General features: G+C 63.1%; 1 protein-coding gene across 1 annotated transcript in view; it reads left to right on the forward strand.

Annotated features, from left to right (window-relative positions):
* Positions 1-11,949, forward strand: part of EPPK1 (epiplakin 1) — a 28,750-nt gene extending 16,801 nt beyond the window's left edge. The window contains exons 2-3 of the mRNA XM_068933678.1: positions 284-2,608; positions 2,936-11,949. Of these exons, the coding sequence (XP_068789779.1) occupies positions 284-2,608; positions 2,936-11,788 (11,178 nt within the window). The 3' untranslated portion in view covers positions 11,789-11,949. The remainder of the gene's footprint in view (positions 1-283; positions 2,609-2,935) is intronic.
* The last annotated feature ends 1,303 nt before the right edge of the window (positions 11,950-13,252 follow it).

A 13,252-nucleotide genomic window follows, 5' to 3' on the forward strand; every position in this document is an offset into this window, starting at 1 on the left:
GCAGGAGCTCCTCAGGAAGTACAAGGCGGGGACGGTGACCATCCCGGAGATGATCACCATCCTCACCGCCATCATCTCCAGGGCCGAGGGCCAGGGCCACGGCGCCGCCACAGCCGGCAAGGCGCCGCGCCAGGAGGCGACGTCATCTCCCGAGAACAGCGAGGCCGCGGACTCCCAGCGGGAGCGGGAGCTGGAGCGGGAGCGGGAGCGGGAGCGGGAGCTGGAGCGGGCCCTGAGGTCCCGCACCGTCGAGGTCTCGGTGGGCGGCTTCCAAGGCAGGAAGGTCTCCGTGTGGGAGCTCCTCTTCTCCAAGTACGTCTCCGAGGCGAAGAGGCAGGAGCTGCTGGGGAAGCTCCGGGACGGGAGCCTGACGCTGGACGAGCTGGCAAGGCTCATCACCGTCCTCATCGAGGAGACGGTGGAGAGGAGCAGCAACGTGAAGTTTGCGGGCCTCAGGAGGCAGGTGAGCGCCTCGGACCTGATGGACTCGGGAATCATCGACAAGGACACGCTGGCCGACCTCATCCAGGGCTCCAAGACGGTGAAGGAGGTGACGGAAATGGACTCCGTCAAGCGCTACCTGGACGGCACGGGCTGCATCGCCGGAGTGCTGGTGCCGTCCAAGGCTGACCCTGCCAAGATGGAGAAGATGAGCATCTACCAGGCCATGTGGAAGGGCATCCTGAGGCAGGGCACGGCCCTGGTGCTGCTGGAGGCGCAGGCTGCCACGGGCTTCGTCATTGACCCGCTCAAGAACGAGAAGCTCTCCGTGGACGAAGCCGTCTCCTCGGGGCTGGTGGGCAGCGAGCTGCACGAGAAGCTCCTGTCGGCAGAGCGAGCCGTGACGGGCTACACCGACCCCTACACCGATGACCAGATCTCCCTCTTCCAGGCCATGAAGAAGGAGCTCATTGTCAAGGAGCACGGCATCCGCCTGCTCGAGGCCCAGATCGCCACCGGCGGCATCATCGACCCCGTGCACAGCCACCGCGTCCCCGTGGAGGTGGCCTACCGGCGCGGCTACTTCGACCAGGAGATGAGCCAGATCCTCTCCGACCCCACGGACGACACCAAGGGCTTCTTCGACCCCAACACGCACGAGAACCTCACCTACATGCAGCTCCTCCGCCGCTGCGTCCCCGACCCGGACACGGGGCTCCTCATGCTCCAGCTCATGGACGAGAGCTCGGTGCTCTACCAGCTGACCGAGGACGCCCGGAAAGCCCTGCAGGCCGCCCGCACCACCGTCAGCGTGGGTCTCTTTGAGGGCCAGAGCGTCACCGTGTGGGAGCTCCTCTTCTCTCGCTACATCCCCGACCACCGGCGGCAGGAGCTCCTCAGGAAGTACAAGGCGGGGACGGTGACCATCCCGGAGATGATCACCATCCTCACCGCCATCATCTCCAGGGCCGAGGGCCAGGGCCACGGCGCCGCCACAGCCGGCAAGGCGCCGCGCCAGGAGGCGACGTCATCTCCCGAGAACGGCGAGGCCGCGGACTCCCAGCGGGAGCGGGAGCTGGAGTGGGAGCGGGAGCGGGAGCTGGAGCGGGAGCGGGAGCGGGCCCTGAGGTCCCGCACCGTCGAGGTCTCGGTGGGCGGCTTCCAAGGCAGGAAGGTCTCCGTGTGGGAGCTCCTCTTCTCCAAGTACGTCTCCGAGGCGAAGAGGCAGGAGCTGCTGGGGAAGCTCCGGGACGGGAGCCTGACGCTGGACGAGCTGGCAAGGCTCATCACCGTCCTCATCGAGGAGACGGTGGAGAGGAGCAGCAACGTGAAGTTTGCGGGCCTCAGGAGGCAGGTGAGCGCCTCGGACCTGATGGACTCGGGAATCATCGACAAGGACACGCTGGCCGACCTCATCCAGGGCTCCAAGACGGTGAAGGAGGTGACGGAAATGGACTCCGTCAAGCGCTACCTGGACGGCACGGGCTGCATCGCCGGAGTGCTGGTGCCGTCCAAGGCTGACCCTGCCAAGATGGAGAAGATGAGCATCTACCAGGCCATGTGGAAGGGCATCCTGAGGCAGGGCACGGCCCTGGTGCTGCTGGAGGCGCAGGCTGCCACGGGCTTCGTCATTGACCCGCTCAAGAACGAGAAGCTCTCCGTGGACGAAGCCGTCTCCTCGGGGCTGGTGGGCAGCGAGCTGCACGAGAAGCTCCTGTCGGCAGAGCGAGCCGTGACGGGCTACACCGACCCCTACACCGATGACCAGATCTCCCTCTTCCAGGCCATGAAGAAGGAGCTCATTGTCAAGGAGCACGGCATCCGCCTGCTCGAGGCCCAGATCGCCACTGGCGGCATCATCGACCCCGTGCACAGCCACCGCGTCCCCGTGGAGGTGGCCTACCGGCGCGGCTACTTCGACCAGGAGATGAGCCAGATCCTCTCCGACCCCACGGACGACACCAAGGGCTTCTTCGACCCCAACACGCACGAGAACCTCACCTACATGCAGCTCCTCCGCCGCTGCGTCCCCGACCCGGACACGGGGCTCCTCATGCTCCAGCTCATGGACAAGAGCTCGGTGCTCTACCAGCTGACCGAGGACGCCCGGAAAGCCCTGCAGGCCGCCCGCACCACCGTCAGCGTGGGTCTCTTTGAGGGCCAGAGCGTCACCGTGTGGGAGCTCCTCTTCTCTCGCTACATCCCCGACCACCGGCGGCAGGAGCTCCTCAGGAAGTACAAGGCGGGGACGGTGACCATCCCGGAGATGATCACCATCCTCACCGCCATCATCTCCAGGGCCGAGGGCCAGGGCCACGGCGCCGCCACAGCCGGCAAGGCGCCGCGCCAGGAGGCGACGTCATCTCCCGAGAACAGCGAGGCCGCGGACTCCCAGCGGGAGCGGGAGCTGGAGCGGGAGCGGGAGCGGGAGCTGGAGCGGGCCCTGAGGTCCCGCACCGTCGAGGTCTCGGTGGGCGGCTTCCAAGGCAGGAAGGTCTCCGTGTGGGAGCTCCTCTTCTCCAAGTACGTCTCCGAGGCGAAGAGGCAGGAGCTGCTGGGGAAGCTCCGGGACGGGAGCCTGACGCTGGACGAGCTGGCAAGGCTCATCACCGTCCTCATCGAGGAGACGGTGGAGAGGAGCAGCAACGTGAAGTTTGCGGGCCTCAGGAGGCAGGTGAGCGCCTCGGACCTGATGGACTCGGGAATCATCGACAAGGACACGCTGGCCGACCTCATCCAGGGCTCCAAGACGGTGAAGGAGGTGACGGAAATGGACTCCGTCAAGCGCTACCTGGACGGCACGGGCTGCATCGCCGGAGTGCTGGTGCCGTCCAAGGCTGACCCTGCCAAGATGGAGAAGATGAGCATCTACCAGGCCATGTGGAAGGGCATCCTGAGGCAGGGCACGGCCCTGGTGCTGCTGGAGGCGCAGGCTGCCACGGGCTTCGTCATTGACCCGCTCAAGAACGAGAAGCTCTCCGTGGACGAAGCCGTCTCCTCGGGGCTGGTGGGCAGCGAGCTGCACGAGAAGCTCCTGTCGGCAGAGCGAGCCGTGACGGGCTACACCGACCCCTACACCGATGACCAGATCTCCCTCTTCCAGGCCATGAAGAAGGAGCTCATTGTCAAGGAGCACGGCATCCGCCTGCTCGAGGCCCAGATCGCCACCGGCGGCATCATCGACCCCGTGCACAGCCACCGCGTCCCCGTGGAGGTGGCCTACCGGCGCGGCTACTTCGACCAGGAGATGAGCCAGATCCTCTCCGACCCCACGGACGACACCAAGGGCTTCTTCGACCCCAACACGCACGAGAACCTCACCTACATGCAGCTCCTCCGCCGCTGCGTCCCCGACCCGGACACGGGGCTCCTCATGCTCCAGCTCATGGACAAGAGCTCGGTGCTCTACCAGCTGACCGAGGACGCCCGGAAAGCCCTGCAGGCCGCCCGCACCACCGTCAGCGTGGGTCTCTTTGAGGGCCAGAGCGTCACCGTGTGGGAGCTCCTCTTCTCTCGCTACATCCCCGACCACCGGCGGCAGGAGCTCCTCAGGAAGTACAAGGCGGGGACGGTGACCATCCCGGAGATGATCACCATCCTCACCGCCATCATCTCCAGGGCCGAGGGCCAGGGCCACGGCGCCGCCACAGCCGGCAAGGCGCCGCGCCAGGAGGCGACGTCATCTCCCGAGAACGGCGAGGCCGCGGACTCCCAGCGGGAGCGGGAGCTGGAGCGGGAGCGGGAGCGGGAGCTGGAGCGGGCCCTGAGGTCCCGCACCGTCGAGGTCTCGGTGGGCGGCTTCCAAGGCAGGAAGGTCTCCGTGTGGGAGCTCCTCTTCTCCAAGTACGTCTCCGAGGCGAAGAGGCAGGAGCTGCTGGGGAAGCTCCGGGACGGGAGCCTGACGCTGGACGAGCTGGCAAGGCTCATCACCGTCCTCATCGAGGAGACGGTGGAGAGGAGCAGCAACGTGAAGTTTGCGGGCCTCAGGAGGCAGGTGAGCGCCTCGGACCTGATGGACTCGGGAATCATCGACAAGGACACGCTGGCCGACCTCATCCAGGGCTCCAAGACGGTGAAGGAGGTGACGGAAATGGACTCCGTCAAGCGCTACCTGGACGGCACGGGCTGCATCGCCGGAGTGCTGGTGCCGTCCAAGGCTGACCCTGCCAAGATGGAGAAGATGAGCATCTACCAGGCCATGTGGAAGGGCATCCTGAGGCAGGGCACGGCCCTGGTGCTGCTGGAGGCGCAGGCTGCCACGGGCTTCGTCATTGACCCGCTCAAGAACGAGAAGCTCTCCGTGGACGAAGCCGTCTCCTCGGGGCTGGTGGGCAGCGAGCTGCACGAGAAGCTCCTGTCGGCAGAGCGAGCCGTGACGGGCTACACCGACCCCTACACCGATGACCAGATCTCCCTCTTCCAGGCCATGAAGAAGGAGCTCATTGTCAAGGAGCACGGCATCCGCCTGCTCGAGGCCCAGATCGCCACTGGCGGCATCATAGACCCCGTGCACAGCCACCGCGTCCCCGTGGAGGTGGCCTACCGGCGCGGCTACTTCGACCAGGAGATGAGCCAGATCCTCTCCGACCCCACGGACGACACCAAGGGCTTCTTCGACCCCAACACGCACGAGAACCTCACCTACATGCAGCTCCTCCGCCGCTGCGTCCCCGACCCGGACACGGGGCTCCTCATGCTCCAGCTCATGGACAAGAGCTCGGTGCTCTACCAGCTGACCGAGGACGCCCGGAAAGCCCTGCAGGCCGCCCGCACCACCGTCAGCGTGGGTCTCTTTGAGGGCCAGAGCGTCACCGTGTGGGAGCTCCTCTTCTCTCGCTACATCCCCGACCACCGGCGGCAGGAGCTCCTCAGGAAGTACAAGGCGGGGACGGTGACCATCCCGGAGATGATCACCATCCTCACCGCCATCATCTCCAGGGCCGAGGGCCAGGGCCACGGCGCCGCCACAGCCGGCAAGGCGCCGCGCCAGGAGGCGACGTCATCTCCCGAGAACAGCGAGGCCGCGGACTCCCAGCGGGAGCGGGAGCTGGAGCGGGAGCGGGAGCGGGAGCTGGAGCGGGCCCTGAGGTCCCGCACCGTCGAGGTCTCGGTGGGCGGCTTCCAAGGCAGGAAGGTCTCCGTGTGGGAGCTCCTCTTCTCCAAGTACGTCTCCGAGGCGAAGAGGCAGGAGCTGCTGGGGAAGCTCCGGGACGGGAGCCTGACGCTGGACGAGCTGGCAAGGCTCATCACCGTCCTCATCGAGGAGACGGTGGAGAGGAGCAGCAACGTGAAGTTTGCGGGCCTCAGGAGGCAGGTGAGCGCCTCGGACCTGATGGACTCGGGAATCATCGACAAGGACACGCTGGCCGACCTCATCCAGGGCTCCAAGACGGTGAAGGAGGTGACGGAAATGGACTCCGTCAAGCGCTACCTGGACGGCACGGGCTGCATCGCCGGAGTGCTGGTGCCGTCCAAGGCTGACCCTGCCAAGATGGAGAAGATGAGCATCTACCAGGCCATGTGGAAGGGCATCCTGAGGCAGGGCACGGCCCTGGTGCTGCTGGAGGCGCAGGCTGCCACGGGCTTCGTCATTGACCCGCTCAAGAACGAGAAGCTCTCCGTGGACGAAGCCGTCTCCTCGGGGCTGGTGGGCAGCGAGCTGCACGAGAAGCTCCTGTCGGCAGAGCGAGCCGTGACGGGCTACACCGACCCCTACACCGATGACCAGATCTCCCTCTTCCAGGCCATGAAGAAGGAGCTCATTGTCAAGGAGCACGGCATCCGCCTGCTCGAGGCCCAGATCGCCACCGGCGGCATCATCGACCCCGTGCACAGCCACCGCGTCCCCGTGGAGGTGGCCTACCGGCGCGGCTACTTCGACCAGGAGATGAGCCAGATCCTCTCCGACCCCACGGACGACACCAAGGGCTTCTTCGACCCCAACACGCACGAGAACCTCACCTACATGCAGCTCCTCCGCCGCTGCGTCCCCGACCCGGACACGGGGCTCCTCATGCTCCAGCTCATGGACAAGAGCTCGGTGCTCTACCAGCTGACCGAGGACGCCCGGAAAGCCCTGCAGGCCGCCCGCACCACCGTCAGCGTGGGTCTCTTTGAGGGCCAGAGCGTCACCGTGTGGGAGCTCCTCTTCTCTCGCTACATCCCCGACCACCGGCGGCAGGAGCTCCTCAGGAAGTACAAGGCGGGGACGGTGACCATCCCGGAGATGATCACCATCCTCACCGCCATCATCTCCAGGGCCGAGGGCCAGGGCCACGGCGCCGCCACAGCCGGCAAGGCGCCGCGCCAGGAGGCGACGTCATCTCCCGAGAACGGCGAGGCCGCGGACTCCCAGCGGGAGCGGGAGCTGGAGCGGGAGCGGGAGCGGGAGCTGGAGCGGGCCCTGAGGTCCCGCACCGTCGAGGTCTCGGTGGGCGGCTTCCAAGGCAGGAAGGTCTCCGTGTGGGAGCTCCTCTTCTCCAAGTACGTCTCCGAGGCGAAGAGGCAGGAGCTGCTGGGGAAGCTCCGGGACGGGAGCCTGACGCTGGACGAGCTGGCAAGGCTCATCACCGTCCTCATCGAGGAGACGGTGGAGAGGAGCAGCAACGTGAAGTTTGCGGGCCTCAGGAGGCAGGTGAGCGCCTCGGACCTGATGGACTCGGGAATCATCGACAAGGACACGCTGGCCGACCTCATCCAGGGCTCCAAGACGGTGAAGGAGGTGACGGAAATGGACTCCGTCAAGCGCTACCTGGACGGCACGGGCTGCATCGCCGGAGTGCTGGTGCCGTCCAAGGCTGACCCTGCCAAGATGGAGAAGATGAGCATCTACCAGGCCATGTGGAAGGGCATCCTGAGGCAGGGCACGGCCCTGGTGCTGCTGGAGGCGCAGGCTGCCACGGGCTTCGTCATTGACCCGCTCAAGAACGAGAAGCTCTCCGTGGACGAAGCCGTCTCCTCGGGGCTGGTGGGCAGCGAGCTGCACGAGAAGCTCCTGTCGGCAGAGCGAGCCGTGACGGGCTACACCGACCCCTACACCGATGACCAGATCTCCCTCTTCCAGGCCATGAAGAAGGAGCTCATTGTCAAGGAGCACGGCATCCGCCTGCTCGAGGCCCAGATCGCCACCGGCGGCATCATCGACCCTGTGCACAGCCACCGCGTCCCCGTGGAGGTGGCCTACCGGCGCGGCTACTTCGACCAGGAGATGAGCCAGATCCTCTCCGACCCCACGGACGACACCAAGGGCTTCTTCGACCCCAACACGCACGAGAACCTCACCTACATGCAGCTCCTCCGCCGCTGCGTCCCCGACCCGGACACGGGGCTCCTCATGCTCCAGCTCATGGACAAGAGCTCGGTGCTCTACCAGCTGACCGAGGACGCCCGGAAAGCCCTGCAGGCCGCCCGCACCACCGTCAGCGTGGGTCTCTTTGAGGGCCAGAGCGTCACCGTGTGGGAGCTCCTCTTCTCTCGCTACATCCCCGACCACCGGCGGCAGGAGCTCCTCAGGAAGTACAAGGCGGGGACGGTGACCATCCCGGAGATGATCACCATCCTCACCGCCATCATCTCCAGGGCCGAGGGCCAGGGCCACGGCGCCGCCACAGCCGGCAAGGCGCCGCGCCAGGAGGCGACGTCATCTCCCGAGAACGGCGAGGCCGCGGACTCCCAGCGGGAGCGGGAGCTGGAGCGGGAGCGGGAGCGGGAGCGGGAGCTGGAGCGGGCCCTGAGGTCCCGCACCGTCGAGGTCTCGGTGGGCGGCTTCCAAGGCAGGAAGGTCTCCGTGTGGGAGCTCCTCTTCTCCAAGTACGTCTCCGAGGCGAAGAGGCAGGAGCTGCTGGGGAAGCTCCGGGACGGGAGCCTGACGCTGGACGAGCTGGCAAGGCTCATCACCGTCCTCATCGAGGAGACGGTGGAGAGGAGCAGCAACGTGAAGTTTGCGGGCCTCAGGAGGCAGGTGAGCGCCTCGGACCTGATGGACTCGGGAATCATCGACAAGGACACGCTGGCCGACCTCATCCAGGGCTCCAAGACGGTGAAGGAGGTGACGGAAATGGACTCCGTCAAGCGCTACCTGGACGGCACGGGCTGCATCGCCGGAGTGCTGGTGCCGTCCAAGGCTGACCCTGCCAAGATGGAGAAGATGAGCATCTACCAGGCCATGTGGAAGGGCATCCTGAGGCAGGGCACGGCCCTGGTGCTGCTGGAGGCGCAGGCTGCCACGGGCTTCGTCATTGACCCGCTCAAGAACGAGAAGCTCTCCGTGGACGAAGCCGTCTCCTCGGGGCTGGTGGGCAGCGAGCTGCACGAGAAGCTCCTGTCGGCAGAGCGAGCCGTGACGGGCTACACCGACCCCTACACCGATGACCAGATCTCCCTCTTCCAGGCCATGAAGAAGGAGCTCATTGTCAAGGAGCACGGCATCCGCCTGCTCGAGGCCCAGATCGCCACCGGCGGCATCATCGACCCCGTGCACAGCCACCGCGTCCCCGTGGAGGTGGCCTACCGGCGCGGCTACTTCGACCAGGAGATGAGCCAGATCCTCTCCGACCCCACGGACGACACCAAGGGCTTCTTCGACCCCAACACGCACGAGAACCTCACCTACATGCAGCTCCTCCGCCGCTGCGTCCCCGACCCGGACACGGGGCTCCTCATGCTCCAGCTCATGGACAAGAGCTCGGTGCTCTACCAGCTGACCGAGGACGCCCGGAAAGCCCTGCAGGCCGCCCGCACCACCGTCAGCGTGGGTCTCTTTGAGGGCCAGAGCGTCACCGTGTGGGAGCTCCTCTTCTCTCGCTACATCCCCGACCACCGGCGGCAGGAGCTCCTCAGGAAGTACAAGGCGGGGACGGTGACCATCCCGGAGATGATCACCATCCTCACCGCCATCATCTCCAGGGCCGAGGGCCAGGGCCACGGCGCCGCCACAGCCGGCAAGGCGCCGCGCCAGGAGGCGACGTCATCTCCCGAGAACGGCGAGGCCGCGGACTCCCAGCGGGAGCGGGAGCTGGAGCGGGAGCGGGAGCGGGAGCTGGAGCGGGAGCTGGAGCGGGCCCTGAGGTCCCGCACCGTCGAGGTCTCGGTGGGCGGCTTCCAAGGCAGGAAGGTCTCCGTGTGGGAGCTCCTCTTCTCCAAGTACGTCTCCGAGGCGAAGAGGCAGGAGCTGCTGGGGAAGCTCCGGGACGGGAGCCTGACGCTGGACGAGCTGGCAAGGCTCATCACCGTCCTCATCGAGGAGACGGTGGAGAGGAGCAGCAACGTGAAGTTTGCGGGCCTCAGGAGGCAGGTGAGCGCCTCGGACCTGATGGACTCGGGAATCATCGACAAGGACACGCTGGCCGACCTCATCCAGGGCTCCAAGACGGTGAAGGAGGTGACGGAAATGGACTCCGTCAAGCGCTACCTGGACGGCACGGGCTGCATCGCCGGAGTGCTGGTGCCGTCCAAGGCTGACCCTGCCAAGATGGAGAAGATGAGCATCTACCAGGCCATGTGGAAGGGCATCCTGAGGCAGGGCACGGCCCTGGTGCTGCTGGAGGCACAGGCTGCCACGGGCTTCGTCATTGACCCGCTCAAGAACGAGAAGCTCTCCGTGGACGAAGCCGTCTCCTCGGGGCTGGTGGGCAGCGAGCTGCACGAGAAGCTCCTGTCGGCAGAGCGAGCCGTGACGGGCTACACCGACCCCTACACCGATGACCAGATCTCCCTCTTCCAGGCCATGAAGAAGGAGCTCATTGTCAAGGAGCACGGCATCCGCCTGCTCGAGGCCCAGATCGCCACCGGCGGCATCATCGACCCCGTGCACAGCCACCGCGTCCCCGTGGAGGTGGCCTACCGGCGCGGCTACTTCGACCAGGAGATGAGCCAGATCCTCTCCGACCCCACGGACGACACCAAGGGCTTCTTCGACCCCAACACGCACGAGAACCTCACCTACATGCAGCTCCTCCGCCGCTGCGTCCCCGACCCGGACACGGGGCTCCTCATGCTCCAGCTCATGGACAAGAGCTCGGTGCTCTACCAGCTGACCGAGGACGCCCGGAAAGCCCTGCAGGCCGCCCGCACCACCGTCAGCGTGGGTCTCTTTGAGGGCCAGAGCGTCACCGTGTGGGAGCTCCTCTTCTCTCGCTACATCCCCGACCACCGGCGGCAGGAGCTCCTCAGGAAGTACAAGGCGGGGACGGTGACCATCCCGGAGATGATCACCATCCTCACCGCCATCATCTCCAGGGCCGAGGGCCAGGGCCACGGCGCCGCCACAGCCGGCAAGGCGCCGCGCCAGGAGGCGACGTCATCTCCCGAGAACAGCGAGGCCGCGGACTCCCAGCGGGAGCGGGAGCTGGAGCGGGAGCGGGAGCGGGAGCTGGAGCGGGAGCTGGAGCGGGCCCTGAGGTCCCGCACCGTCGAGGTCTCGGTGGGCGGCTTCCAAGGCAGGAAGGTCTCCGTGTGGGAGCTCCTCTTCTCCAAGTACGTCTCCGAGGCGAAGAGGCAGGAGCTGCTGGGGAAGCTCCGGGACGGGAGCCTGACGCTGGACGAGCTGGCAAGGCTCATCACCGTCCTCATCGAGGAGACGGTGGAGAGGAGCAGCAACGTGAAGTTTGCGGGCCTCAGGAGGCAGGTGAGCGCCTCGGACCTGATGGACTCGGGAATCATCGACAAGGACACGCTGGCCGACCTCATCCAGGGCTCCAAGACGGTGAAGGAGGTGACGGAAATGGACTCCGTCAAGCGCTACCTGGACGGCACGGGCTGCATCGCCGGAGTGCTGGTGCCGTCCAAGGCTGACCCTGCCAAGATGGAGAAGATGAGCATCTACCAGGCCATGTGGAAGGGCATCCTGAGGCAGGGCACGGCCCTGGTGCTGCTGGAGGCGCAGGCTGCCACGGGCTTCGTCATTGACCCGCTCAAGAACGAGAAGCTCTCCGTGGACGAAGCCGTCTCCTCGGGGCTGGTGGGCAGCGAGCTGCACGAGAAGCTCCTGTCGGCAGAGCGAGCCGTGACGGGCTACACCGACCCCTACACCGATGACCAGATCTCCCTCTTCCAGGCCATGAAGAAGGAGCTCATTGTCAAGGAGCACGGCATCCGCCTGCTCGAGGCCCAGATCGCCACCGGCGGCATCATCGACCCCGTGCACAGCCACCGCGTCCCCGTGGAGGTGGCCTACCGGCGCGGCTACTTCGACCAGGAGATGAGCCAGATCCTCTCCGACCCCACGGACGACACCAAGGGCTTCTTCGACCCCAACACGCACGAGAACCTCACCTACATGCAGCTCCTCCGCCGCTGCGTCCCCGACCCGGACACTGGTCTTTATTTGCTTGAAGTTTTAAGGAAATGATTGTAATAGCTTTTTGATTTTGGGATTTGGGAATCTTTCTGTCATATATTTTTTCAGTATTCACCCATTACATATGGTTGTTTTTCTGCTGGTATGTTTCTATAATAACTTTAATCCTTTTTTTTTTTTTTTTTTGCTTATTCTAATACATTTTGGATTATTTCCTCCGTTTTCTTTTTCTTTGACTTTCTGCACAGTAGTCATATCTTTTTTGTGGCTCACATGAGCATTGTGGTTTATAACATTATCCCTTCATCTTCTACAGGCTTTTCAGAAACGCAAGACTTCGCCTGAGTTTTCTGATGTCATTTTTGCTTTGAATTTTGCCCTCAGACATCTGTTTTTCCTCATCCTGCCTTACATGGAGGGACATCTTTCACAGTATGTGAGGGACAATGTGAATAGTATTTATATTCTCCATCTAGTCTGTGTTCTCATATGGGAAGAAATTTTTCTTTTTAGCAGATTTGAGGGGCATTGTTAGAGCTGAAGATATGCACGCCTGAATAACACAATGAGGTCAGGTTTCAGTGTAAGCATTACATCAGGCTTGTGTTAGGTGTTACTGGAGTGGGTTACATTATCTCTTTTTTTGCTGTCTCAGTGTTTCTAGTTACTCTGGGAGGCCCTAGACTACATGTGGTTTGGCCTATCATTTATATGCACACTCAATTCACTCAAATTTTGCATTTCCCCTCCCTTTAACTCTGCAGGTCTTCAGCACCTCTTTAAAAATGTATTCTGTGGGATCCATGCAAGAGCTAAGAGACCTTAGCATACATTGTCATAGGCTATGTCTCTTCAAAACTCTCCCAATATCCAGCCAGCAATAAGGGAAACCAGGAAAAAAAAGAAACAGTTACCTCCAGCTGAGAATTTTGGTGCATTTCTCCGATCTTCTTGCCATTCTACATCCTGAGCTAACTTCCCCTCTCCCATCAGGCACAGCCCATACGCCACATCCCTAGAGAGGAAACAGCTTCAGAATCACTTTGCTGTAAAGCACAGTCAAGGATAAATAATTCTGCTACTGTTTTATAAAAGGTAACTTACTATCTTGAAATACATTACCTTTGGCTATTTACCTTAACTAACCCAGCTATATGCTGGAAAAAAATGGATTTTTCACCACAACTGTTATGGGTAATAGTTGAAAACAAATGTAGTTTATCTGCAGAAACTGTGTGTAGTCCAGAAATGTGAATAGGCTCAAAAAATGATTGGACAAATTAATGTAAGAGAAATCTATTGAGGGCTGTTAAATACAAAGACACATCTTTGTTGCAGGAAGTCCCTGAGTCACAGGTTGCTAAAAGATGGAAGACAGTATCAGAGAGGTATCACTACAGGCTTGCCCTGTTGTTATATACTTAACCCAGCTCTGATGTTGGATAAAGTTGGCCGCAGTATAGTGGAGACTTGGACGTTTGCTCTGGTGTAACTGCTATTGTCCTGCCACCATCT

The sequence above is a fragment of the Struthio camelus genome, chromosome 2 (assembly GCF_040807025.1).
Source record: "Struthio camelus isolate bStrCam1 chromosome 2, bStrCam1.hap1, whole genome shotgun sequence".
Lineage (NCBI taxonomy): Eukaryota > Metazoa > Chordata > Aves > Struthioniformes > Struthionidae > Struthio > Struthio camelus.